The sequence below is a fragment of the Palaemon carinicauda genome, chromosome 5 (genome assembly GCF_036898095.1).
Source record: "Palaemon carinicauda isolate YSFRI2023 chromosome 5, ASM3689809v2, whole genome shotgun sequence".
NCBI lineage: Eukaryota > Metazoa > Arthropoda > Malacostraca > Decapoda > Palaemonidae > Palaemon > Palaemon carinicauda.
In genome coordinates, this window is record NC_090729.1 from 124033175 (window position 1) to 124057613 (window position 24439).

Below are 24439 nucleotides of genomic sequence, written 5' to 3' on the forward strand. Positions count from 1 at the left end.
AGGTCTCACTTCCGACTGGGGGCAGGTAAGTTCATAACTTCGTATGAGTAAAGAAAGTTCCAGCGAGGAGGAAATGTCCATTCCTTTGAGCCTGAAGGCAAGACTTAAGGCCGAGCGATAGCCTTTCACTGCCGAGACTGAAAGGCGCATTTCTTCCCGCAAATACATGAGGAACTCTGCTATTGCTGGAATAGTGCCACTGAGTGGAGAGATACCCCTTCCCTGACACCAACCACAGAAGACTCTCCACTTTGCCTGGTAGACACCTGCGGATGACTTTCGCAGGTGTCGAGACATCCTTTCCGCAACTTGTTGCGAAAAGCCTCTCTCTGTGAGGAGACGCTGGATAGTCTCCAGGCGTGAAGTCGTAGCGAGGCTACGGCTTTGTGGAAGATGTTGGCATGTGGTTGTCTGAGTAGCTCGTGTCGAGGAGGAAGTTCTCTCGGGATTTCCGTCAGGAGCTGCAGAAGGTCCGGGAACCACTCTGCGTGATGCCATAGCGGAGCTATTAAGGTCATTGAAAGGTTGACCGATATTCTGGTCTTGTTGAGTACTCTTCTCATCAGACACAACGGGGGAAAGGCGTAGACGTCGATGTTGTCCCACCGTTGTTGAAAGGCATCTTGCCAGAGTGCCTTGGGGTCCGGGACTGGGGAGCAGTACAGCGGGAGCTTGAAAATCAAGGCTGTTGCGAACAGATCCACCGTCGGGGAACCCCACAAGGTCAGGACTTTGTTGGCTACTAGATGATCCAAAGACCACTCAGTACTCACTATCTGAGATGCCCTGCTCAGACTGTCGGCAAGCACATTCCTCTTGCCTGGAATGAAGCGAGCTGATAGTGGAATCGAGTGGACTTCGGTCCATCTCAGTATCTCTACTGCAAGATGGGATAGCTGCTGTGAAAAGGTACCTCCCTGCTTGTGGATGTAAGCCACTACTGTGGTGTTGTCGCTCATCACCACCACGGAGTGACCCGCCAGGTACTGTTGGAACTGCTGAAGTGCCAGATACACGGCCTGAGCTCCTGTGGTTCAGAACGTGGGCCCCCCACCCTTTTTTTGAGGCGTCCGAAAACAGCATCAAATCCAGGGGGAGGACAAGAAGATCCACTCCTTTTCGTAGGTTTTCCTCTGTCAACCATCACTGGAGATCCGTCCGTTCCGCAGGACCCATTGGGACCAAGAAGTCTGGGGAATCGTGACCTTGATTCCACTGGGGCTTGAGTCGCCATTACAGGGATCTCATCCTGAGGCGACCATTTGGAACCAGACGGGCCAGAGAAGAAAGGTGACCGAGGAGACGTAACCACGATTGGGCTGGGAGTTCTTCTCGTCTGAGGAAAGGAACTGCGACCCTCCTCAGCCTTGCTATCCTGTCGTCTGATGGGAAGGCTTTGTGGAGATTGGTGTCCAAGATCATGCCTAGATATACCAGTCGTTGAGTTGGCAGCAGAGAAGACTTCTCGAGATTTACCATGATCCCTAGATCTTGGCAAAATCCCAGAAGCTTGTCTCGGTGTCGAAGAAGGGTCGACTCCGAGTCTGCCAGGATCAGCCAGTCGTCCAGATAGCAGAGGAGACGTATGCCGATCCTGTGTGCCCACGAAGAAATCAGTGTGAACACCCTGGTGAAAACCTGAGGTGCTGTGGAGAGACCGAAGCACAGCACCCTGGTAGATCTTGTTGTCTAGGCTGAATCTTAGGTACTTCCTTGAAGACGGATGGACTGGGATCTGGAAGTATGCGTCCTTCAGGTCCAGTGTACACATGAAGTCTTGTGGTCTCGCTACAAGTCTGACCGTGTCCGCCGTCTCCATGCTGAACGGGGTTTGTTTGACAAACCTGTTCAGGGCCGAGAGGTCGATGACTGGTCTCCAGCCTCCAGACGCCTTCTTTACAAGAAAGAGTCGACTGAAGAAGCCTGGGGAACTGTTGACGACCTCCTGGAGAGCGCCCCTCTTCAACATGGTCTGGACCTCTGCCCGTAGGGCTTGGCCCCTTGCCGATCCCATGGCAAAAGAGCTCAACGACACTGGATCCACTGTCAGGGGAGGAAGAAATGTTATGAACGGGACGCGATATCCCTGACCAATTACGGAAATCGTCCAGGAATCGGCCCCGAGTTGCTGCCACCTGTCTGCGCAACTTTGAAGGCATCCCCCCACTGGTGGACATGCAGGGGGACTGCCAATCATAGCGTTTGCGGCCTCGCTCGCTTCCTCTAGGATTCTTTCCTCCCCTGGAGGACTTTTTGCCTTTCCTGTCTTTGACAGGAAAGGGCTTCGACACCGTTGCCTTCGCTGACACAGCCGGTTTCGTTGTCTTGGGCGGGCGAGGTTGTTGAGGTGCCGGAGGTTTATAGGGCTTAGATGTAAGAGCCCTATGGAGGAGGGAGTCCTGGTTGGACTTCCTCCACCTCTCGGCTGCCTGCTCCAAGTCTTTAGGCTCGAACAGGTCCTTCCCTAGAAGCGAAGAATGTCTGAGCCTGCTGACCTTGACGGCTGGGACTTTCGCGTGGAACCTCTCAGCCACCGCATCACGACGTTTCAGGATTGAGTTGGCCCACAAGTTCGAGACTTGATGGGCCAGAAATTCAATGGTGCGTGAGCCCGAGAGGAGGAAGGTCTCCAAGGCCTTCCTGGTGCTCTCCTTAGACAAATCTTCGGATCGCAACAGGATGCCAAGAGATCCCAGCCAGAGGTCAAGCCACGAAGTAGCCTGCATGGCACACTTCGCGACTTTCTCCTGGCTTATGATCTCAGTTGCCGAGAAAGTCACCTGCCGGCTGGAGAGTCTCTCAAGAGGTACTCCATTAGTAAGCTCCTCCACAGAGTGGTGAAGGGGAAGAGCTAAACAAGCCTCCTCCAAGATCTCGAAGTACCTCCTCAATTGGACGCGAGGAGGCGGGAGGAGTTTGTTGCCAGCCGTTCCGGGAACGACTGGAGGCGGCGAGCTCGGAGACCTGGCCCTCAACCTTATTCCTGGCACTCTTCACCCCTTGGGACCAGGGCAAAGCTGCACTGGCCTTAGTGGGTTTCTGGGTGCCAAAGACTCGGTCCAGGACCGTATCCTTGCCCTCGCGAGGAGGCATCTCAGGATCGGGGATCCTGTTGAGATGCCTCATCAGAGTCAAGACTTGCCAGAAGGCATGCTCTGACTCTAGTGGCCTGGTGAACTGGCAGCGAAGTCTCCCGTCCCCAAAGGCTCTTCTTGGGGGGACACGTGGACGTTTTCCGTGGGTCTAGTAGGTTCTGGGCGGATCCTTGAGGATGACTTGGGAACAGTCTTGGAATCCTTGGGTTCCCTCCTGGGAGGAATATAGGACTCCAACAACGATGTCGGAGGGCTCCTCTCTGCTCCCACCTGGGACGATTCTCTAGCGCGAGGTGGGGTTTCTCCCATTGGTGCAATGGGAGAACGCCTCACCTTGTCTGATTCCCCCGAGGACAGAAAATGCTCGTCCACGGGAGAGAGAGAAAATGTCTGGGGGGGAGAGGGAGCCTTCCTCAAGGACGTCCGAGGGGCCAGCTTAACCCTCGGAGAAGTAACCACGGTTTCTACTCCTCTCTTTCTCTTCAGTAGGGTCGGAGCCGCCATAGTTTTGAGCCCCATCTCAGCGAAAGCAGGTTTGACAGCCTGCACAACAGCTCTGATGAGGGAAGCAAACCATGGCTGCTTACTGACAGCAGCGCTGTCAGAGACTCCCTCTGAAGGGAAGGGGATCGGGTGATCCTTAGGAGTAGACACAACTACTGGACCTGCCTGGAATGAAAGGGAAGAAGGAGGTTGGTTCCTGGACCCATCTGGCAATTTCCTTCCCTCCTGCGAGCGCGCTGGTCTGCGCTTGCGTGGGGGGGGGGGGATGTGAGGATGACCTGGCTGCTCTCGTTCCTGTAGGCTCGCGCAGTCGCTGTGCCTCCCGATCGCACTAGGGATCGTGCTGGTGATCACGCGATGGAATCCTACTACGATCGTGCTCGGGCGATCGGTCGCGAGTGCGCGCGTGGGAGCGCGGGCGAGCGATGGCGCGTAGGGCGTACAGGAGAGCGACTGCGCACACGAGAGGGTGGATGCGGGAGCGTAGGGGTTCTCCAGGATGGCGAGAGGGCGCGCTGGAGAGTGATGGCACGTAGGCGTAGGAGTGCGCGGGCGCTCAGGAGATCGAGGGCGCGCAGAAGTATGATCCAAAGCATCAGGAAGCACAGGCGGAGGTGCAACAGATTGCACGCGTGAAGGAGAAGGTTCGCGAGCGTGTGGGCGAGCAGGATCTCGGCGAGCGCCTACACGCAGGAACGTTCCCCCTAGCACGCGGGCGAACAGGAGGGCGAGCAGCAGGGTCTAGAGTCTGCGTGCGATGGCTGACGCTGAAGAGAAGGAGAAGCTATAGTCTTCCTTCTTGTGCCCAGATCCGGAGATCGTGGGCGCGCAGGCGAACGATTGCGTGCAGGCGAACAATGGCGCGCAGGAGATCGTGGGCGCACTGCTGTACGCTGGCGAGGAGAAGACCGCTGGCGAACAGGAGAGCGCTGAAGAGCAGGAGAACGATGGAGAGAAGTCTCAGCTGCAGGAGGTCTCTGGGGCATTGTCTCCGAAGATGAAGTTCTACGAAGAGAAGGCTTCACCGCAGGAGAGCGCTTACGCGCAATTGCGCAGAACGTTGAAGCGCAGGGGATACCTGGCGCTTATGCCTCGAAGGGACCGGTGCCCGTTGGAAAACGGGATGCGTGGGCGCCCAACGCGCGTCAGCAGCCAGGAACGGAGACAGCAGGTCCGAAGGTCTGGCAGGTGAAGGAGAATGATCGGCAGAGGTGTCCAAAGATGCAGCTGCTACAGTCGGAGCACAGCGAGGAGGATCCTCTGCGGGAGACTCCAATGGCGAAGAGCCGAAGAGGCGCATCCTAACTCCCTTGTGAGGAGAAGGAAGACCTCTACGGCGAAGGGGAAGGGGAGCCTTCCGACGGATACGTCCTCTAGGGGCGGCAGGCAGACCATCCTCAGTCCTCCGAAGAGGAATCTCTGCCAGTGAACTCCCCCGAAGGAGAGAATCACCTGCAGGAGAGACCGTAGGAATTAGCTCCTCCCTCGAAGGTTGTTCGGAGGGGGTAACTAAGCCTGCAGCTGCAACAGGAACCAAGGCAGGGGTTTGACCCAACTCGTCAGAGGCCTCTGCCACAACAATGTCGACGATAGACAGAGGGTCAACCTCCGCTATCACCGGCGACTGTTTGACAGCAGCCCCCAACTGGATTAGGTCAAACAGGGCTTCCCTGGAGGGCGAACCCTTAAGCCCCAAGGAAGCCCAAAGCTGCAACAAATCATCATTATTTACAGAATTATAAGATAAATCCTCCCCCGAGGGAGGAGGAGGAGCTGCCTCGCTATGGGAGGCAACTCCCTCTCCTGAACCCCGAGGGCGGTCAACAAAAGAACGGCCTACGCTACCACTCAACGGTCTCTCGGAAGAGGCCGCTCGAGCGGGAGCTTCGGAGGAGGTTCGGGTTACGGAAGAAGAGTCCCTGGATTTTTTTTTCTTGGAGGAAACCCTTGAAGGAGAAAGATCCCTTTTGGACTTTTTCTTCCGGCGCCGGGAAAACCTCTCCCACTGGGAGGTAGACCACTCCTTACACTCACTGCAAACTTTGTCCTTGTCACACCGTTGGCCCCTGCAGAACGAACATAAGGTGTGAGGGTCAGTTTCAACCGCCGACATATAAGTGCCACAAGGGCGGTCAGGTAATCCGGGGCACTTCCGCATAATGGTAGAGGCCAACTTCCAAACACACACTGAAAGAAAAAGCAAAAAGATTAAGGCTGTCAATAAGCGAGGGTGAGAGCAGACACGTCTGACCATCACCCGAGCCAAAAGCAAAAGTGAGCTATTCACCAGTGTGTGAGGGGGGGAGGGGTAGCTAGCTACCCCTCCCTACCCCCTCGCTAACTAGCGAGAGGGTAGTAAACCCTTGTTAAAAATCTAATGGCTCGTCGTTTCAGCTACGCCGAAAGTAATACCCTAATTAAATAGCGTGGTTTGTATTTCGGTTATGGAACAAATAAATGGATATCTTGGCCATAAGTGAAACATATTGTAAGGGATTGGCAAGGAAATTTTAGACAGATGGAGTTGGAAGAGACGTGGTAGGAACGATGATGACACCTAGATTGGGAAAGTCATCAACGGAGTCGATAGCTGTAAAGAGAAGATTGTTACTTGCTAAGTTTAAGTCAAAGCAGTGTAATGAGTGTTATAGTTTCCTATGCACCAACAATGATTCCCCTGAAGAAAGGAAAGATAAATACTATGAACTGTAGAGTTTGATAGATGAGATCTCCAAGAGAGGGATGAAAATTGTGATTGGTGACCTCAATCCTAAAGTTGGAAGAAACACTCAAGGTATAGGGAATGTGATGGGTGTTGAAAGTCTTGGCAAAGTTGCAAATTAAAATGGAACACATTTTATATGTTTTCGTTCAGCAAACTATCTTATTATTGGAGGTACTCTTTTCTAGCGCAAGGACACCAACAACTATACATGAACTTCATCATGTGGCAATCATAAAAATTGAAAAGACCCAATAACCATTAATAAGAGAGGACGACAACTCTGAGAAATTTAACAAGCTATAAAGGTGCAGTTATTGGTAGTGATCACCAGCTCCTCATTGCCGCACTGATATTAAAACTGAAAGCACCCAACAGAAATGTTAAAAGAATATCTAGGTTTGATACAATTAAGCTTCTAGAAGATGAGCACCGAGACTTTAAGATACGAAGAGCAGACAATTAATGAAGAATGGTATGACATTAAGAACATATATCAGTCAGTTGGTAGCAAAGTTTTGGGACATGCAGTTACAAGGAGAAAGCCATGGATATCAAATGATACTAGGGATACTATAAAAAGGGAGACAATGACAAATTAATCGGTGAAAGTCTCCAAGGACGTAATGAAAATTACAAGGTGGAACATGCTAAGAATTCCAGTATTGATAGCACGGTCCAAAGAAAACCCAGAAATGACAAGAGAATATTTAGACAGGAAAGCAGACGAGTCTGACAAAGCTATGAATTAAGGTCTTGGCTATGGTGTATGGATTAAGGAAATCTCTTCTGGTGCAAAGAAGCAGCATATATCCATAAAAAAGAGAGATGGGAGTGTTATAACAACAGATGAAGAAAAGCAACGGTGGATAGACATTTTAGTGAGGTCATGAATAAGAGATATGAAGGAAATAATTTGATTGATATACCTGAAGCTGAGGAAGACCTTGATGGGCCAATGAATGAATTCAATGTGTTTTGAAGTCAAAGCTATCACTAAAAAAACTCAAGAGATGGAAAGTCCCTGGTTACAATAACTGCCGAGATAATATTGGACAAAAATGAAGCGACTCCCAGAATACTTACAAGATTATTTTGTAAAATGTGGAGTTTCACTATGCTCACGGACTGCAGGATATTCAGTATAATACTTAGTAGGCACATGGCAACTACAGAGAGGTGTGTGGCCTCATTATTCCTCTGAATTGAGATCCATTACGGGTTTATTTCTTATTGGAGATTAATATTGGTGGCTTTTTTTAATCGATTTTCCATTTCCCAGTGATATAGTTGCTTCTTCCAGTCATGGATGAGTTTTAGAAATTGTAATGTTGATTTCTGAATAAGGTTTGGTTACTGTTCCAGCCATCAATTCTATTTTGGACTCATCTATACAACATATATTTTTATTTATAATCAGTCCGTTGCTACAGAATAAAAGAGAAAACAATGGTTGAAAAGCAAGACTTCCATTAAATTTACTCTAAATCATTGCAAACATCTTATCTAGCATCAACCATGATGATGCTCCAGGGATACAAGCTATATCAACTACTACTATTAGAACCCTCTAAACTTATACCATTCTACTAAAATAAGATACTTTTCCACATAAAAAATTTACAATATTGCACAATTTCCATAACCACCAGGGAGTCAAGTTTAGGGAAGGATGCATCCTTTATTGCTGAGCTGATATGAAAAACCACATTGATGATATAAGGAGAAGTAAAATAATGATCAAATTATTCAAAATATATTGCCTTAAGAACAACTCAAAAATGATAGTCAATCTGTTGTAAAAAGATCAAAACCTTAGTCAACTATAATTCTGGAAAGTATTATAAAATCTCTAGCATCTCCAGTAAGCAATTGGCCTTTACCATTATCTTATACTGTGTATTATATGGGGTTTCCTACATTAAAATCTTAATGTGAAAACCAATAACCAACTACATTCTATGTAATAAAGGGGACACATATAATCTACCTGTACGTGAACAGCTAGTTAAACACTGTATAATAAAACCATTACAACATAACAGTTTGCTAGTTATGTACAAACATTGGTTTTAATTAAAATTTGAGACAAGAAACTATTCAATTAGAAATATTAAAAACAACCGTTTCAGGACCAGTTCAATACATTGCATGAATTAAAATATTTTGCTTTACTTATGAAAAAATATATACATAGAAGTCCAGAATTTAAAGTAGTGCACAAAATGTATGTAGGGATAAAAGTGAACAGTAAGTTGTACTTACCACTAAATACATCTTATAAGATAATGGTCTTGTTTCCATACAGTAATTTCAAAACATGGATGACATACTTTCCTCTAAGAATTTTTTGTAAATAGCCATGAAAGCAGCAATAAAGGCCTCTATATGATAAATTGCCTTGCTGCCTTGGCCTAAGCGATACTCATGAAAAGCAGCTAGTCTTGTTACTTCACACTTCAGCTCTCCATCACAGTTACGAACAAGTTCTTTCAGTAGTCCCTGAAATTAGTTTCATAATTAAACTCAAAGAAAACTATTTTACAAAGGAAAAAATTATCAACAAAAAACTAAGCAGACATTTTTCAAACCTGATACTTTAGCCACTTAGAAAATCATAAACCTACATCAGTATATTTCTTAACAATTGTGTGTGACAATTTTCTTCATTTGAAGGATTATCCATCTCTAAAACTGAGGGTTTATCCATCACCAAGGGTTCAGCTAATACACAGGTAACTACATTTACCATTCAATTCCAGTCTTTTTAGAAAAAATGCTAAGGTCAGAAAAGACAGACCAGTAAAATCCATCTGAAAAGTTGAGGGGTTTGTTTTTGCATTCCAAAACGCTGCCAGGTTTAACAGTTTATGCCATCTCGATCCATAGGTATACTTCAACCAATACCACCAACTTTTCATGTGAACTAATATGAAGCAACAAGACTTGCATGACTAGCCTGGGAGGTTGTCACAAGATATAAATCTGACAGTTGTAGATGAAAAGCTTACTTTGTGCTATATTGCTTTTTCTATAACAACCCCACTAATCCCAATTATTTAAATTGACATTTAGTTAGGAAGCTAAGATGCTAAATACATCAGAGCCAGAGCATTTATGTATAATTTAGGATTCAGACAAGCACCTGGGGAATCAAAAGTCACAAACCAAATCTCTGAGCACTTGGATACTTTGAAAGGTAGAACTTAAAACCTATGATCTGTAAAGCAGAACACATTTATAATTGGATTAAAAATATAAAATTTGGGCCATATGATGGAGGGGTTATTCAAAGCCAAGGTACAACTTGGGGAAAACCCAACAGCTACAATGTGAATAAAAAAGTAGACTGGCATCACCAGGTACAGTACCTGCATGTAAAATAAAACGTAACCTTAAATTACACTTAAAGTAAAGTTTGGTCATTTTGTTGCTAATGAGCAGCAAAGGCACAGATCAGAACAATGTACTTAAGAGACCCACCAAATACACTACGAAATGACCAGTGCCACATGGATCTGTGCATCAAAGCTAGGAAAAAGGAGTATCAGGCAATGTCTGCTCATGAATCAGCCGGTAGACCAAAAGGCTTCCCAAAAGGATGGGGAGGTTGCAGACCCAAATAGAACGGATTGGGCTAAAGCTAGGCTCAAACTTGTGACCAATGAATTTTGTCAGAGATGTTTCCAGTAGATACCACAACCCTTGCACTCTTATGAATTCTACTTTGGCATCCATAACACTAATTTGGACTCAAAATCACATTCAAGCCAATATGACACTATGCTCTTTGTGACTTGATTTGTCTTTTGGCCAATGAAGAGTCTGGTCCTTCAACGTGAAGTTTGGAGCCCATTATTTGACACCATACAAGATCATCTTTATTTATTACCATATAAGGGAGGAATGGCAAAAGGGGCAGTGGAACAGTCCTGATTACTATTTGCCTGATTCTCTATGAAGTTTGGAAAAGGTAAAAATACCACTGAATGACCAACCTCTAGCATGCACAATCTTCTAGATAGATCAAGGATCTTACATATTGATCATTCCGCAATCTGATCACTGCTGGAATAAAACTTCTAGAATACTGTTTGGTGTTATGTCTTATGATGGAGAAGGCAAGACTATTAGAATGTACGACATGCCTAATTCAGTACTACGTACAGTTTGAAAAGATCTGAATGCTGATCTCAGCATTGTTAATGTTTCTTTAACTTTGTATGACACTCTAAAAAATTTAGGTGTGACTCTCGACAGAAAATTTACTTTTGAGAAACATATTAAGTCTGTGCCTTCTTCAATTGCACAAAAAATTGACTTATTAAGAAAGTCTTTTAAGATTTTTGGTAATCAATCTATTCTGAAGAAGCATTTTAATTCTTTCATTCTACCTAGTTATGAGTATTGTTCTCCTGTCTGATCTTCAGCTACTGATTCTCATCTTAATTTGTTGGCCAGGAACTTATGGTCTATTAAATTTCTTATTCCTGATCTAGATATTAATCTCTGGCACTGTCGTTTTTTAGTTCATTATGCATGTTGCATAAGATTTTTCATAATTCTGACCATCCTTTACATTGTTCTTCCCAGACAGTTCCATCCTGTTCGTATTACTGTACTAGGCATGCAGTTAATTCTAATAGTCAGGCCTTCTCCATCATGAGGCTCAATGCTACACAGTATTCTAGAAGTTTTATTCCAGCTGTGACCAAGTTCTGGAATTATCTTCTTAATCGTTTAGTTGAATCAATAGACCTTCAAAAGCTCAAACTTACAGCAAAAGTTTTTATGTTGAACAGGCTGACATAAGTCCTTTTCGTGAGCAGACAGAATGCCTAATGGCATAATGCCTACGGACAAAATGCCTAAGGACAAAATGCCTAATTCCTCAATACGGACAAAATGCCTAATGGACAAAACATCTGAAAACTAATAAAAAAAGTGAACTAGACAGCTTATCACTCTGTAGAATACTGACCTCAGCCAAGGCAGTTTAGTTTATTTCATACTGCTATGAAATTCAATGACTCTTTGTTGGAGTTTGTTTAGGATGTATTTGGTATTAAGGAGGACTTATAGATAACATGTTTATAAGATACGAAATATCCAAAGAACTCAAGGATAGAGAAAAAAAACTTTTAACAAGTGTTTTTCATTAAACAATTACTCTTTAAAAACATAATACAGACTAAATAATCTTGTCTTGTTTTCTTTAAAAACATAAAACAATGTATATAAATTTATCTAATCATGAATAAGTTATTTATCGGAATTGAATAAAATTCAAAGATTATGTGCCACAGCCCTTTGAAACCTATATCCTTATTGTAAGTTGCATGAATTTTTTTGATCCGTTTATTTACTCGAATATATTTCTTATTAACTTTTTCAACATTTGCACCTAAGAGAAAATAAACTCGATACTTGCTTGTTCAGTTTTGATTTTTTTACAAGCTTAGAGAGAGTTGGGAGAGTAATTGAAACTCTCTTGTTAAAAGCATGGTGCCATCCTTCTAGAGAGTTCGTAGTTCTTGGCAAATTTGATTCTATTCTATGGTACACATTCCACATTAGAACATCGAAGGTTGAGAGTCTTCGTCGACCTCTTTGAACTATTCCGAGCAATTTAATTACAAAATATCCAAAGAATTCACTCAGAATTTCGTCAGTTTCGTGGTCGATTGAATTCAAAAAGTTTGTAAAAAGATCAGCAATATCATCTGGAGGAACAAAAGCTACGGCTTGCATTTGTTTGATTTTGAAAGCATTGTCATTATTCGTGTAGCAGCGCTGGCTACCAATATTTTGTATTTTGCGCCAAAGACATTGACTGAAATGAAAGAAACAGCCATTGATTGAAGTATTTGGACAAAAAAAATTCATTAAACTTTTCATTGCTGCTTGTTCATAATCAAGAGTCACTGACTCTAGGAAAAGGCTCTGCTCTTTGATGAACTTGAATATTGTATCATAAGTTTTTTTCATCTTTACGAGATGTAACATATCATACTAATGTTTTACTTTGAGAAACAACACAATGCAACGTATACAGTTTTTTCCGACTGGTACACAGTTAAACGTGTCATCACTTAACCACTTGTTCTTACTTTTCAAGATTTCCAAATTCATTCTAGTTGTGTAAATATGCACATTTTCTGATTCATATCCTTCAAATATAAGTTTTTTCCTCCTTTGTTACTAGTGATGATTTCCATTTTGGACTGAAGGGTTTCTTACAAAAATTGAAATGATTGATAAAGAAATTTGTTTGAGGAAAAGAAGTGTAAGTTTTTTCTGCCTTTCAAGGTGCAAAAAGAAAAGTAAAATGAACAACAGCTTATAGGTAGTTATATGGGTTTTAACCATATAATCTCGAATAATTTATTTAAAAATGCTAAATAAAATTAACAACAGCTTGTTGGGTAGTTATATGGGTTTTAACTGTAAGATCTTTACTAATCTCTAATAATTTATTTAAAAATGCTAAATAAGATCATTTTGTCTGGAAGGAGTTTTGTCCATTAGGCATTATGTCTGTTAGGCATTTTGTCTGTGTTGAGGAATTAGGCATTTTGTCCTTAGGCATTCTGTCCTTAGGCATTATGTCATTAGGCATTCTGTCCTACTACCGTCCTTTTATAGGTTATATATGAAATATGTTTTAATGTTGTTGATGTTTTTAAAATATTTTATTTTAATAGTTCATTACTTCTTATATTGTTTATTTCCTTATTTTCTTTCCTCACTGGGCTATTTTTCCCTGTTGGAGCCCTTGGGCTTATAGCATCCTACTTTTCCAACTAGTGTTGTAGCTTGGCTAGTAATAATAATAATAATAATAATAATAATGATAATATTAATAGTAAAACAGAGCATGAAAAGTAATGAACCCAGAACACTACTCTGAGGAACACCAGATATTACATTCCTATATTCTCTGGCTGATAATTTAGGCTAAACCAATTAAATTAAGATATCTCGCCTTGTTCTGTTACTACTTGTTGACGTAATAACTAAAACCATCCTCCTTATCAACGATATTTTTTAAGTATGCAGCATGCATAAAAATTATCATTGGTAAGCAGGAGAGATGTTCCTAAATATTTTGTTTAATAAAAAATGTAGTTCAACATAAAATTTCTATCAGCACTTTGGGTTATTACATTAACAAAATTTTCCTGGGAGGGGAACACAATTTCAATCATAAACTTTACTAGTCAAATGAATACCATTCTTACTTTTTTCTTTAATACTGTATAACATATATTCACCAACTCATGCAGATAGTTGAGCAATTCCTAGTTCTCAGGATATATCCCAACAGTCAACATTTACATTTATTCATTCAATGGAAATAGGAAAGAATTTCTTGGGTCTGCAGAGTGCCATTTTCTTTTACACACATACTTTCCTTCATACAAATATGTCTAGAACTTTTAAGACCAATATCTTTTCTGAGCTTGTGTTCATCAGACCTAAGCAACACAAGTGTAGCTGACTGTTCATCCTATTGGCATTTCAATAAAAACTAGTTTACTACAAAAGACAAAGCAGATTAAAAGGCATTCAAGATAAACTTAGTCATAACATTTACTATGAAAAATGCTTAGCACCCACTACAATAGATTTTCTTACCTTGAATATTACATCTGGGGGTATACAATGCGTCAGAAGCTCGTATATTCTTCCCCGAACTTCAAGTAAACGATTTGGACTTTGTTCATCTACAATTTTTACTGCAGTCTCTTGGAGAAAAATCTCCCAGTCAGGCGAGCAAATTTTCTGCTGTGCATTAAAAGGATACCTAAAAAAAAAAAAAAATCAAAATGAGAATATTAAGGGAAAATGTTATTTTTATAATAAAATAAATTTTTTAATATACTTACCCGGTGATTATATAAGCTGCAACTCTGTTGCTCGACAGAAAACTCTACGTAAAAAATCCGCCAGCGATCGCTATGCAGGTAGGGGGTGTACTTCAACAGCGCCATCTGTCGTGCAGGTACTCAGTACTCAATGTAAACACAGAACTCAATTTTCTCCTCGGTCCACTGGGTCTCTATTGGGGAGGAAGGGAGGGTCCTTTAATATATAATCACCGGGTAAGTATATTCAAAAATTTATTTTATTATAAAAATAACATTTTTCAATATTAAACTTAGCCGGTGATTATATAAGCTGAATCACACCCAGGGGGGTGGGTAGAGACCAGCAATAATTGTTTACATTATTATGAGCTAAGGATTTTTTATTTAATTTTAGCAGTTATTCAAAATAACAAACATAAAATAAATAAGTACCTGGTAAGGAAGTCGACTTAAACAATTACTCTGCCTTTTTAAGTACGTCTTCCTTACGGAGCCTCGCGATCCTCTTAGGATGCTGAGCGACCCCTAGGAGCTGAAGTATCAAGGGTTGCAACCCATACAACAGGACCTCATCAAAACCTCTAATCTAGGCGCTTCTCAAGAAATGACTTTGACCACCCGCCAAATCAAGTAGGATGCGAAAGGCTTCTTAGCCTTCCGGACAACCCAAAAACAATAATAAAACATTTCAAGAGAAAGATTAAAAAGGTTATGGAATTAGGGAATTGTAGTGGTTGAGCCCTCACCCACTACTGCACTCGTTGCTACGAATGGTCCCAGAGTGTAGCAGTTCTCGTAAAGAGACTGGACATTCTTAAGATAAAAAAGACGCGAACACTGACTTGGTTTTCCAATAGGTTGCGTCGATTATACTTTGCAGAGATCTATTTTGTTTAAAGGCCACGGAAGTTGCGACAGCTCTAACTTCGTGTGTCCTTACCTTCAGCAAAGCTTGGTCTTCCTCATTCAGATGGGAATGAGCTTCTCGTATTAACAGTCTGATAAAATAGGATAAAGCATTCTTTGACATAGGCAAAGATGGTTTCTTAACTGAACACCATAAAGCCTCAGACGGGCCTCGTAAAGGTTTAGTTCGTTTTAAATAGAACTTAAGAGCTCTTACAGGGCATAAGACTCTTTCTAGTTCATTTCCAACCATACGATAAGTTTGGAATATCGAACGATATTGGCCAAGGCCGAGAAGGCAGCTCGTTTTTGGCTAGAAAACCAAGTTGTAGAACATGTAGCCGTTTCGGATGAGAATCCGATGTTCTTGCTGAAGGCATGAATCTCACTGACTCTTTTAGCTGTGGCTAAGCATACCAGGAAAAGAGTCTTTAAGGTGAGATCTTTCAGGGAGGCTGATTGTAGCGGTTCGAACCTGTCTGACATAAGGAATCTTAGTACCACGTCTAAATTCCAACCAGGTGTAACCAAACGACGCTCCTTCGTGGTCTCAAAAGACTTAAGGAGGTCCTGTAGATCTTTATTGTTGGAAAGATCTAAGCCTCTGTGACGGAAGACTGATGCCAACATGCTTCTGTAACCCTTGAAAGTGGGAGCTGAAAGAGATCGTTCTTTCCTCAGATATAAGAGGAAGTCAGCTATTTGAGTTACAGAGGTACTGGTCGAGGAAACGGATACTGACTTGCACCAGTTTCGGAAGATTTCCCACTTCGATTGGTAGACTCTAAGGGTGGATGTTCTCCTTGCTCTAGCAATCGCTCTGGCTGCCTCCTTCGAAAAGCCTCTAGCTCTCGAGAGTCTTTCGATAGTCTGAAGGCAGTCAGATGAAGAGCATGGAGGCCTTGGTGTACCTTCTTTACGTGTGGCTGACGTAGAAGGTCCACCCTTAGGGGAAGTGTTCTGGGAACGTCTACTAGCCATCGAAGTACCTCGGTGAACCATTCTCTCGCGGGCCAGAGGGAAGCAACTAGCGTCAACCTTGTCCCTTCGTGAGAGGCGAACTTCTGCAGTACCTTGTTGACAATCTTGAACGGAGGGAATGCATATAGATCTAGATGTGACCAATCTAGGAGAAAGGCATCTATATGAACTGCTACTGGGTCCGGGATTGGAGAGCAAAATATTGGGAGCCTCTTGGTCATCGAGGTTGCGAAGAGATCTATGGTTGGCTGGCCTCAGGTGGCCCAAAGTCTCTTGCATACATCCTTGTGGAGGGTCCATTCTGTTGGAATTATTTGTCCCTTCCGACTGAGACAATCTGCCATGACATTCAAGTTGCCTTGGATGAACCTCGTTACTAGTGATATGTCTAGACCTTTTGACCAGGTGAGGAGGTCCCTTGCGATCTCGTACAACGTCAGAGAGTAGGTCCCTCCTTGCTTGGAGATGTACGCCAAAGCCGTGGTGTTGTCCGAGTTCACCTCCACCACTTTGCCTTGAAGGAGAGACCTGAAGCTTTTCCAGGCCAGACGTACTGCCAGTAGCTCCTTGCAGTTGAAATGCATTGTCCTTTGACTCGAGTTCCATAATCCCGAGCATTCCCGACCGTCTAATGTCGCACCCCAGCCTACGTCCGATGCGTCCGAGAAGAGAACGTGGTTGGGAGTCTGAACAGTCAGGGGAAGACCCTCTCTTAGGTTGATATAGTCCTTTCACCAAGTCAGACAAGACTTTATCTTTTCGGAAACCGGGATCGAGACCGCTTCTAGCGTCTTGTCCTTTTCCAGTGAAAAGCTAGATGGTATAGAAGAGGACGGAAGTGTAGTCTTCCTAGTGACACAAAATGATTCACGGATGACAGCGTCCCTACCAGACTCATCCACAGCCTGACTGAGCAGCGTTCCTTCTTCAGCATCTTCTGGATGGATAGCAGGGCTGGGGGCTGATCGTCTTGTTCAGCAACGTCCTCATCAGAGGGTTCCTCATCCGAAACTGATGAGGAAACGGCAACGGAGTGGGCAACGGCTGACTCGCTGAATCCCGTCGCACTGGTGGATGCGTGACGGAGCCGGACGCAATATCATGGAACTGCTGCACAGTCTGTGAACTGTCAACAACCATGGGTGCGCGAGGAAGTACAGCGTCAACCCGAAACTGTCTAGACCGTCTGGGTTGTGCAGTCAACACCCTACCGGGTTGCTGAGGTTGACGCACTGCGTCACAACAAGTCACCTCTGCTGGTTGTTGAACGTCCTGAACGTCAACAACCACCTCCGAGCGTCGCTTAACGTCAACGTGCGGCTGGCAACCTACACTGGGTCGCATCGGTGGAGGAACCACCTCAACTGGCAGACGCGAGTAGGTTACCTCAGCGTCAACAGGGCGCACAACCGACCGGTTGGAAGGTTGTTGGCCAGAAGGAGGAACCACCTCAACTGGCAGACGCGAGTAGGTTACCTCAGCGTCAACAGGGCGCACAACCGACCGGTTGGAAGGTTGTTGGCCAGAAGGTTCTTCTCCGCATTTAAGTCCTCTATCAAGGACGCAAGCTTGGACTGCATGTCTTGCAGCAAAGCCCATTTAGGGTCTACGGGAGCAGGTGTGGCAACAGACGGGGTTAGCGACTGAGGCGGAACCGTTTACCATCCCTGAAAGCCTTGTTATGTGTGACATAATAGTACAGCAAAACTTCAAAGGCTCGACAAAAGCTGAGAAGTTGACCTGTAAACAACTTGGAGCGTCTCCTGGCTAGGCGCCAGGGAGAGTCTACCAGAATTGAGAAGTCTATCTGGGCAGAGGCATGAACTCCCAAGCCGAGAACTTCTCTCGTGTCATATCAGACTCTCGCTCTATAAGCCAGTTTAAAAGAAGGGAAATCAAAGGCTGTATCCCCCAAACTACTCCTGGTGAAAAAACCAGTCGCCTAGCCAACGTAACGCTCTCTAGGAGAGCGAGAGAGCACTAGCTTAAAAACAACGGCTTCGAAGTAGCTAGGCCTAGTGTAAGTTCTGACGTTTAGGCGAACGAGGAGCAGCAGTTACAAGATCCGGACGAAGATCCTTAAAAAAATCATCATGATTTAATTAAAGTCCATAGGAGGCTAAGCAGCTTAAGGCTCCTCTCCATCTGACAGAGTCCTCAAGGGAATATCAGTAGGAGGGAGAACAGCAACTTCCTCATCTACAGGAACCTTGTCCGATAAAAGCTGAGTCTCTCACTGGTGCATTAGTAGCGGACCAGAACGCAACGTCATGTAACTGCTTGACAGTCTGTGAACTGTCAACAACTGAACTGTCAACCACAACAGGTGCGTGAGGACGTACAGCGTCCACTCGAGAATGCTTTGACTGTCTAGACTGAGTAGTCAAAACAACTCTAGAATGCGGAGGTTGACGCACCGCGTCAAAACAAAACAACTTAGACTGTTGTTGTACCTCGCGAACGTCAACGGAAGGTTCCGTGCGTCGCTGAACGTCAACATGCGGCTGGCAGGGTACACTGGAACGCATGGGTGGCGGGACTCTCTCAGCTGGAGTGCGGCAGAAGGTCGCCTCAGCGTCCACAGGACGCACAACCGTGGTTGGTTGTAGGCTAGAGGTTGGTGCAGTGTCAACCTTCTCCGCACGAAAGTCCTGCATCAATGACGTTAACTGAGACTGCATGGTCTGCAGCAAAGACCACTTAGGGTCTACAGGAGCAGGTGCGGCAACAGACGGTGTGACTGCCTGATGCGGTACCGCTTTGCCTCTCTTAGGAGGTGAGCAGTCGTCGGAAGACTGCAGCGAGTCCGAACTGACCCAGTGGCTACAACTGGGCCGTTGGACTTGCGCGGAAGGGACCGACTTGCGCTTAATAAGCCGCGAGACCTTGGTCCATGGTTTCTTACGAGAAACCTCTTCCGCAGACGAGGAATAAATGGGCTCTCTCGTCTTTGTGTGGGTGGGGCGATCTTGGGTAGATACGCCCGAAACCACGGAGGGAAACGTCTGTTCGTTGATCAAGGCCTCTCGAACCCATAAGTCGTTCGACATTACTTCTCCCCTGGGCTTGGGAGCTTGCAAGAGGTCCCGGACTAGGTGAACGACAGGCACGAACAGACAAACCCTCGGACGCAACACTGTAACACTTTGCGCATATCACTTTATCGATTTTCTGTTTTGCACTTATTTCACTGAAATCGAAACTTTTACTGATTTCTACCTGAAACACGCAATTCTACCCTTCATTAAAAGGTAGTAATTGCGAAATCAGTCGTATAATGCAGCTCATTAATACCAGCAAAAAACAGAAAACATATATTAAGATAAAAAATTCAGTGGCTGGGAAAGAGACTAAACACTAGTTCATATAAACTACGTTTTCAATCTCTCACCGCACATAGCCTGGGGACGAGAATAAAAACCTAAAAACGTTTTACCTTCCTCCCCGTACAGAGACTAGGGACGAGAGTAACACGAGAACAACGTTACCCGCTTGAACGGAACGTTTTCTCTCCTCTCTCTCCCTCCGTCTCTATCTCTCTCTCTCTTTCTCTCTTGATTTCGCACCTAAGAGAAGAGCCCAATTATATATCGTCAAAAAAACATGTTATTTGACTAAAGGAAAAAACTGAAAGGTTTTCCAAATAAAAAGTTCCTTTAAATTAGAATTTAAAACATTTAAGCTAAGAAAGAATGAACAAAACGTCAGAATCGATTTACTCTTACTGCAAAGTGAAACCGTGATACACTCTCTCTCTATCGTAACGATAGAGCGCATGTTGAACGTCCTGAACGTCAACAACTGCGTAGCCTAAAAAACTAAACGTTAGTTCATCTTTGAAAACAGTACGAAGACTATCAAAGAAATTCTTTCATAAAACATTACATTTAAAAAGTTTTAAATTCTTTAAAGGCTAAATACGATATAACGGGCTCAACGTTGATTAACTTCGGTTCCAAGTTAGGACCGCCTACTATCAGGAAAGGTCGCATATAAACAAAACATTAAAATTTATTTTTATATGTTTATAATAAATGGAAAGTTAATCGAAGAGGCCTAATAAAGGCGGAGAGATATAAAATATATAGATCTAAAACGTGATAAGAAAAATTACTAAAAACCTAAACACACTTCCGTCTAAGGGAAGGGTCGGCCATTTAAAAGTGAAAGAGAGTCCATACTCTCTTTGTCACCATAATTAAATCTATCCAAAACGAGTTCAAGTTTTGAGATGAAGATAAAACACCTGCATAGCGAAAGCTCAAAACTAGAATAGTGTACTTCACCAAATAGTTGTGAAAACAAATCCAGTTAGTAACAGCGAATTAGTAGGTCTTGCCGGTAGCCCGACAGAGAGAAAATTGAGTTCTGTGTTTACATTGAGTACTGAGTACCTGCACGACAGATGGCGCTGTTGAAGTACACCCCCTACCTGCATAGCGATCGCTGGCGGATTTTTTACGTAGAGTTTTCTGTCGAGCAACAGAGTTGCAGCTTATATAATCACCGGCTAAGTTTAATATTGAAAAATCAGATTTCTTCTAAATAGAAAATCTACTAAAAAAAAAAAAAAATCAGATTACATTTGTATAATCCCAGTCACCATATCTTTGGACACACTCAAAAGGAGCAAATGGTTTCTTCTGAATAGGAATTCTTCTCTGTAGCTTCTGAGAATGCTACAGTCTAAGTTTAAGTCCTTCCTTGTGTTGTCCAGATTTATGCGAGGATTTGGAGATTCTTTCATGTAAATTCTAGAACTTACATTATTTTATTTAAAATTAATTATTTATGTTCAACCAAACTCCATCAGTTTATATTTAAAAACAACTCCTCACTAAATAATTGGGCTTCTAATTCCAGGCCCTTCTTTTAACATTTTGCTCAACTAGTCATAGCACAAACCCTATTAAAGATAGAACTTCACATTTTTTTATCATACAGGTGAATAAATTCCGTTTCCTTTCCATTGAAATACAGTACGCCCTCACAATAACAGACTAATAAGGGGGAAGGGGTGTCTGGTACTGCCGATAGTCCGTTGTATCGCAAAATGTTTCCCTATGCAGAAAATCAAGTAAAACTATATCAAATTCCATAGGTTATAGGCCTACCATCTATGCCAAACATTAAAACGAGCAGCTGAGATTATCACACATTTTTCACCTTAGAATGACATAATTAAGGAATTAAATTAACTGACACTTATGAAAATAAAGTAATACACTCAGAAAATGTAAAATGAACCTAACTAAAATTAAGATTGCTTCAATCATGGGTCATATCGAACCAAAGTAAATGCAGCGCCAGAAAACAATAGTGAGTAATCTGGGAACTACTGCTACTGCCTTAATTATATCTAAGTCAAAGAAAATAAAAAAATAAATGTGTAAAAGACTACTTTATTTGTAATTGAATTAGATAAATATGAATATTGCATATATCCAACCATAAAACAATCTATTGATTGAACAATGTAAAAAAATGAAGACTAATTTTAACTTATTTCTGTAGTATAGAAAGAGTGCTATATCAAGAAATCATCTGTGTAAGCATATAATTTAGGTTTTGGTTATGTAAAGATGTTATTACAATTTCATTTTACCTAATGTATGCTTAGAAATTCAAAATAAACTAAATAAAACTGATTCTATATCACATCTTCCCTACATACGATGCTCCTAAATTTGACCCCAAAAAGAAAAACACAAGGAACGAATGAATGAATAAACACATTTACACATCTAACTGATAACTAATGACACAGCTTTTAGTAAACTGTATGTAAACTACGGTAACCTACAGTATAACATACAGCATTGACCTTTGTGCAATATTTATTATAAGATACTTTGAATATGTTTGGAAACTTTATTAAGAGCCCAGCTGATTACATGTAAACATTGTCAGCTGATTCAAGCTACTGCTATCAAGGATATGTGCACATATTTAAATATTCTTAATATAATTTCCAAACTTATTCAAACTATCACATAATTAATAACAAAGGATTCATACATTTTACTAAAAAAAAGGGATTTTGACGAAGGAAAAATCTATTTCTGGGGAGAGACCTGTGGCGCCCGGTGAAAAGTCCTTCTTGTATGTCTTTTCTGATAAAACCTTCCAATTATACCAGAGAAAGATAAAAGCATGGAATGCTGAGGTTACAACCCTCGCGCGAGCACCTTTTGGGTGTCGTGTATAAAGCAAAGGCGCGTGAAATCCACTATTCACAGGTTGTCTTCCATTTAGTTAATTCCTTCGTCAAAGGGATGGGCCGATACAACGGCCCTAGACACACCCCCATCGCCGCACCACCCACGCCACGACGCGAGCGCCATCTGAACAACATCCTTCTGTAATGGTCATGACGGCTTGGAAAGGAAAGGGTGGGATCGTGTAAAATAAAGGGGGAAGGGTTTCACCGGGCGCCACAGGTCTCTCCCCAGAAATAGATTTTTCCTTCGTCAAAATCCCTTTTCTGGGTCGATCTGTGGCGCCGGGTGAAAATGTACCAGAGAATGCCTTCCAAGCCCAACAATAACTAATTTAATGAGGGGAGAGAAACAACACCATGTAAAGAAAATCATAAATAATTAAGGTAAACAAACATGATAACAGGGAAGCCTCCGAGTATCAGAGGAAACATGCTACAAAACTGACATGGCTAAGAATATCCCAACCCTGTAACAACGGTAATCAATAATAGTTACAAACATAACCTAATATGTAATAAACTTAGGGCTAACGAACCACCAAGGAAGCGGCGTCGTGGTGCGAGTGGCGGGTAGGAGGGAGAAGAAAAGAGATGGATGAAAGGAAGAACAAAAGATCACTGGGGAGAGATACGGCTCCCAGCTGCAACTGTTGGGTATTTAAGAGCCTGTAAGTTCATTAGATAGTGGCGTTTGAAGACCATAGGAGATTCCCAACCCGTGAACTTTATAAGGTCATCAAAGTCCATCTTCTGGGGGAAATGATCCCGGATTGGCTTGCTAAACGAAGTATAGGATCTATAGCCTAATACCACGTATGGGAATGGTACCTCCTTGTTCTCTGATAAACAAGGGGCCAGACGATCGGGTAGCAGTCGTGGCTAAAAAGGCCCTGAGAGTGGTGACCGGACATAGAAAAGTATCTTGGAGAAGAGGAATAACTTTCCAAGGGGACCACCTATTTTGGGGGTTAACGGCCGAATCATATTGGCGAATTGTCGAGTCCCTTTTGTCTGATTCGATGAAGAAATCGTTTTCCGGTTCAATGTTCGAGTCTCTACGAGCTGCTAACTTCCTGTAGTCCACAAAGTTAGGGTTTTGGACATCCTTGAGTAATCTGACACAGTGAGTTTGGAATACTCGGGTCAGTTTGAGGAACGGGATCCGGATGGGACGGAGTTTCCACTCGAGGAGGAGAGGAAACCAACTGTTCTTGGGCAGTGAGGTGGTACTAAAGCCACTGCGCCCCGGAAGGAGCGCAGTCGGTGTTAAAGTTTTTAGAAGATTCACTGGGAGAGATAGGGAAATCTTCCTCTAATGGTTCCAATCCCGGGGTAATGCGTCCATGGCATGAGCCCGAGGGTCCAGGATTGGGGTCACATAACAAGGAAGTTTGTGATTGATCTGAGATGTGAATAGATCTACCTGGATGCCTGGAACGAACCTGAGTATCCACCGGAGTGAAATTCTGACTCCAGGGAACTCGTCCTGGATAGTGAGCCCGTTCTCACATCCTGGCCTCCCGCTAGGTGAGGTGCTGACAGGAACCAGTTCTTTTCTGTTGCCCAGGCGAAGAAAGTGACCAGGATCTGATTCAGGTTGGGTGACTTGGATCCTCCCCTGTTTCCGTAGTGTACCTCGTCTGTGCTGTCTGACACTACTCTGATGTGGGTCGACCTCGGAGGAGTCTCTCTCTTCAGGGTCAAGAACACTGCCATGGCTTCGAGAACATTGATATGGGACTGTTTCATGGCTAGTGACCAAGAACCTGAAACATCTGATGTTCGGAGAAATCCCCCCATCCACTTAGAGACACGGCTGAATGGAATGTCACTTGTGGAGGTGGGAATTGTAGAGGAACCGCTTTGGAGAGGTTCTTCGGTTCGGACCATGGGCGTAGTCTCATTTTCCCGACAGAGGGGATCTTCGAGACCTTGTCTTCTTATAGGTACTGTAGCTCTCTTTCTCCAAAATCGATTGATGTCTTGAGTTTGGCTTTTATTAGGAGATCTGTTACTGAAGTGAATTGGGAAAGGCCGAGGATACTTTCTAGGCTCTTTGGACACCTGTTTGTGCTTGAGAAATTCTTGATCTTGGAACCTATTCCTCTTACTTTTGGAAGGGAGAGACAACGTGTGCTTC

At 43.4% G+C, this 24439-nt stretch overlaps 1 protein-coding gene across 1 annotated transcript in view; it reads right to left on the minus strand.

The window, feature by feature from the left end:
• Window positions 1–8061: 8061 nt before the first annotated feature.
• RfC38 (replication factor C subunit RfC38) overlaps window positions 8062–24439 on the minus strand; it is a 76668-nt gene continuing 60290 nt past the window's right edge. Inside the window, exons 6-7 of the mRNA XM_068374046.1 lie at window positions 13960–14128; window positions 8062–8823 (exon numbers count right to left, since the gene is read on the minus strand). Of these exons, the coding sequence (XP_068230147.1) occupies window positions 8635–8823; window positions 13960–14128 (358 nt within the window). The 3' untranslated portion in view covers window positions 8062–8634. The remainder of the gene's footprint in view (window positions 8824–13959; window positions 14129–24439) is intronic.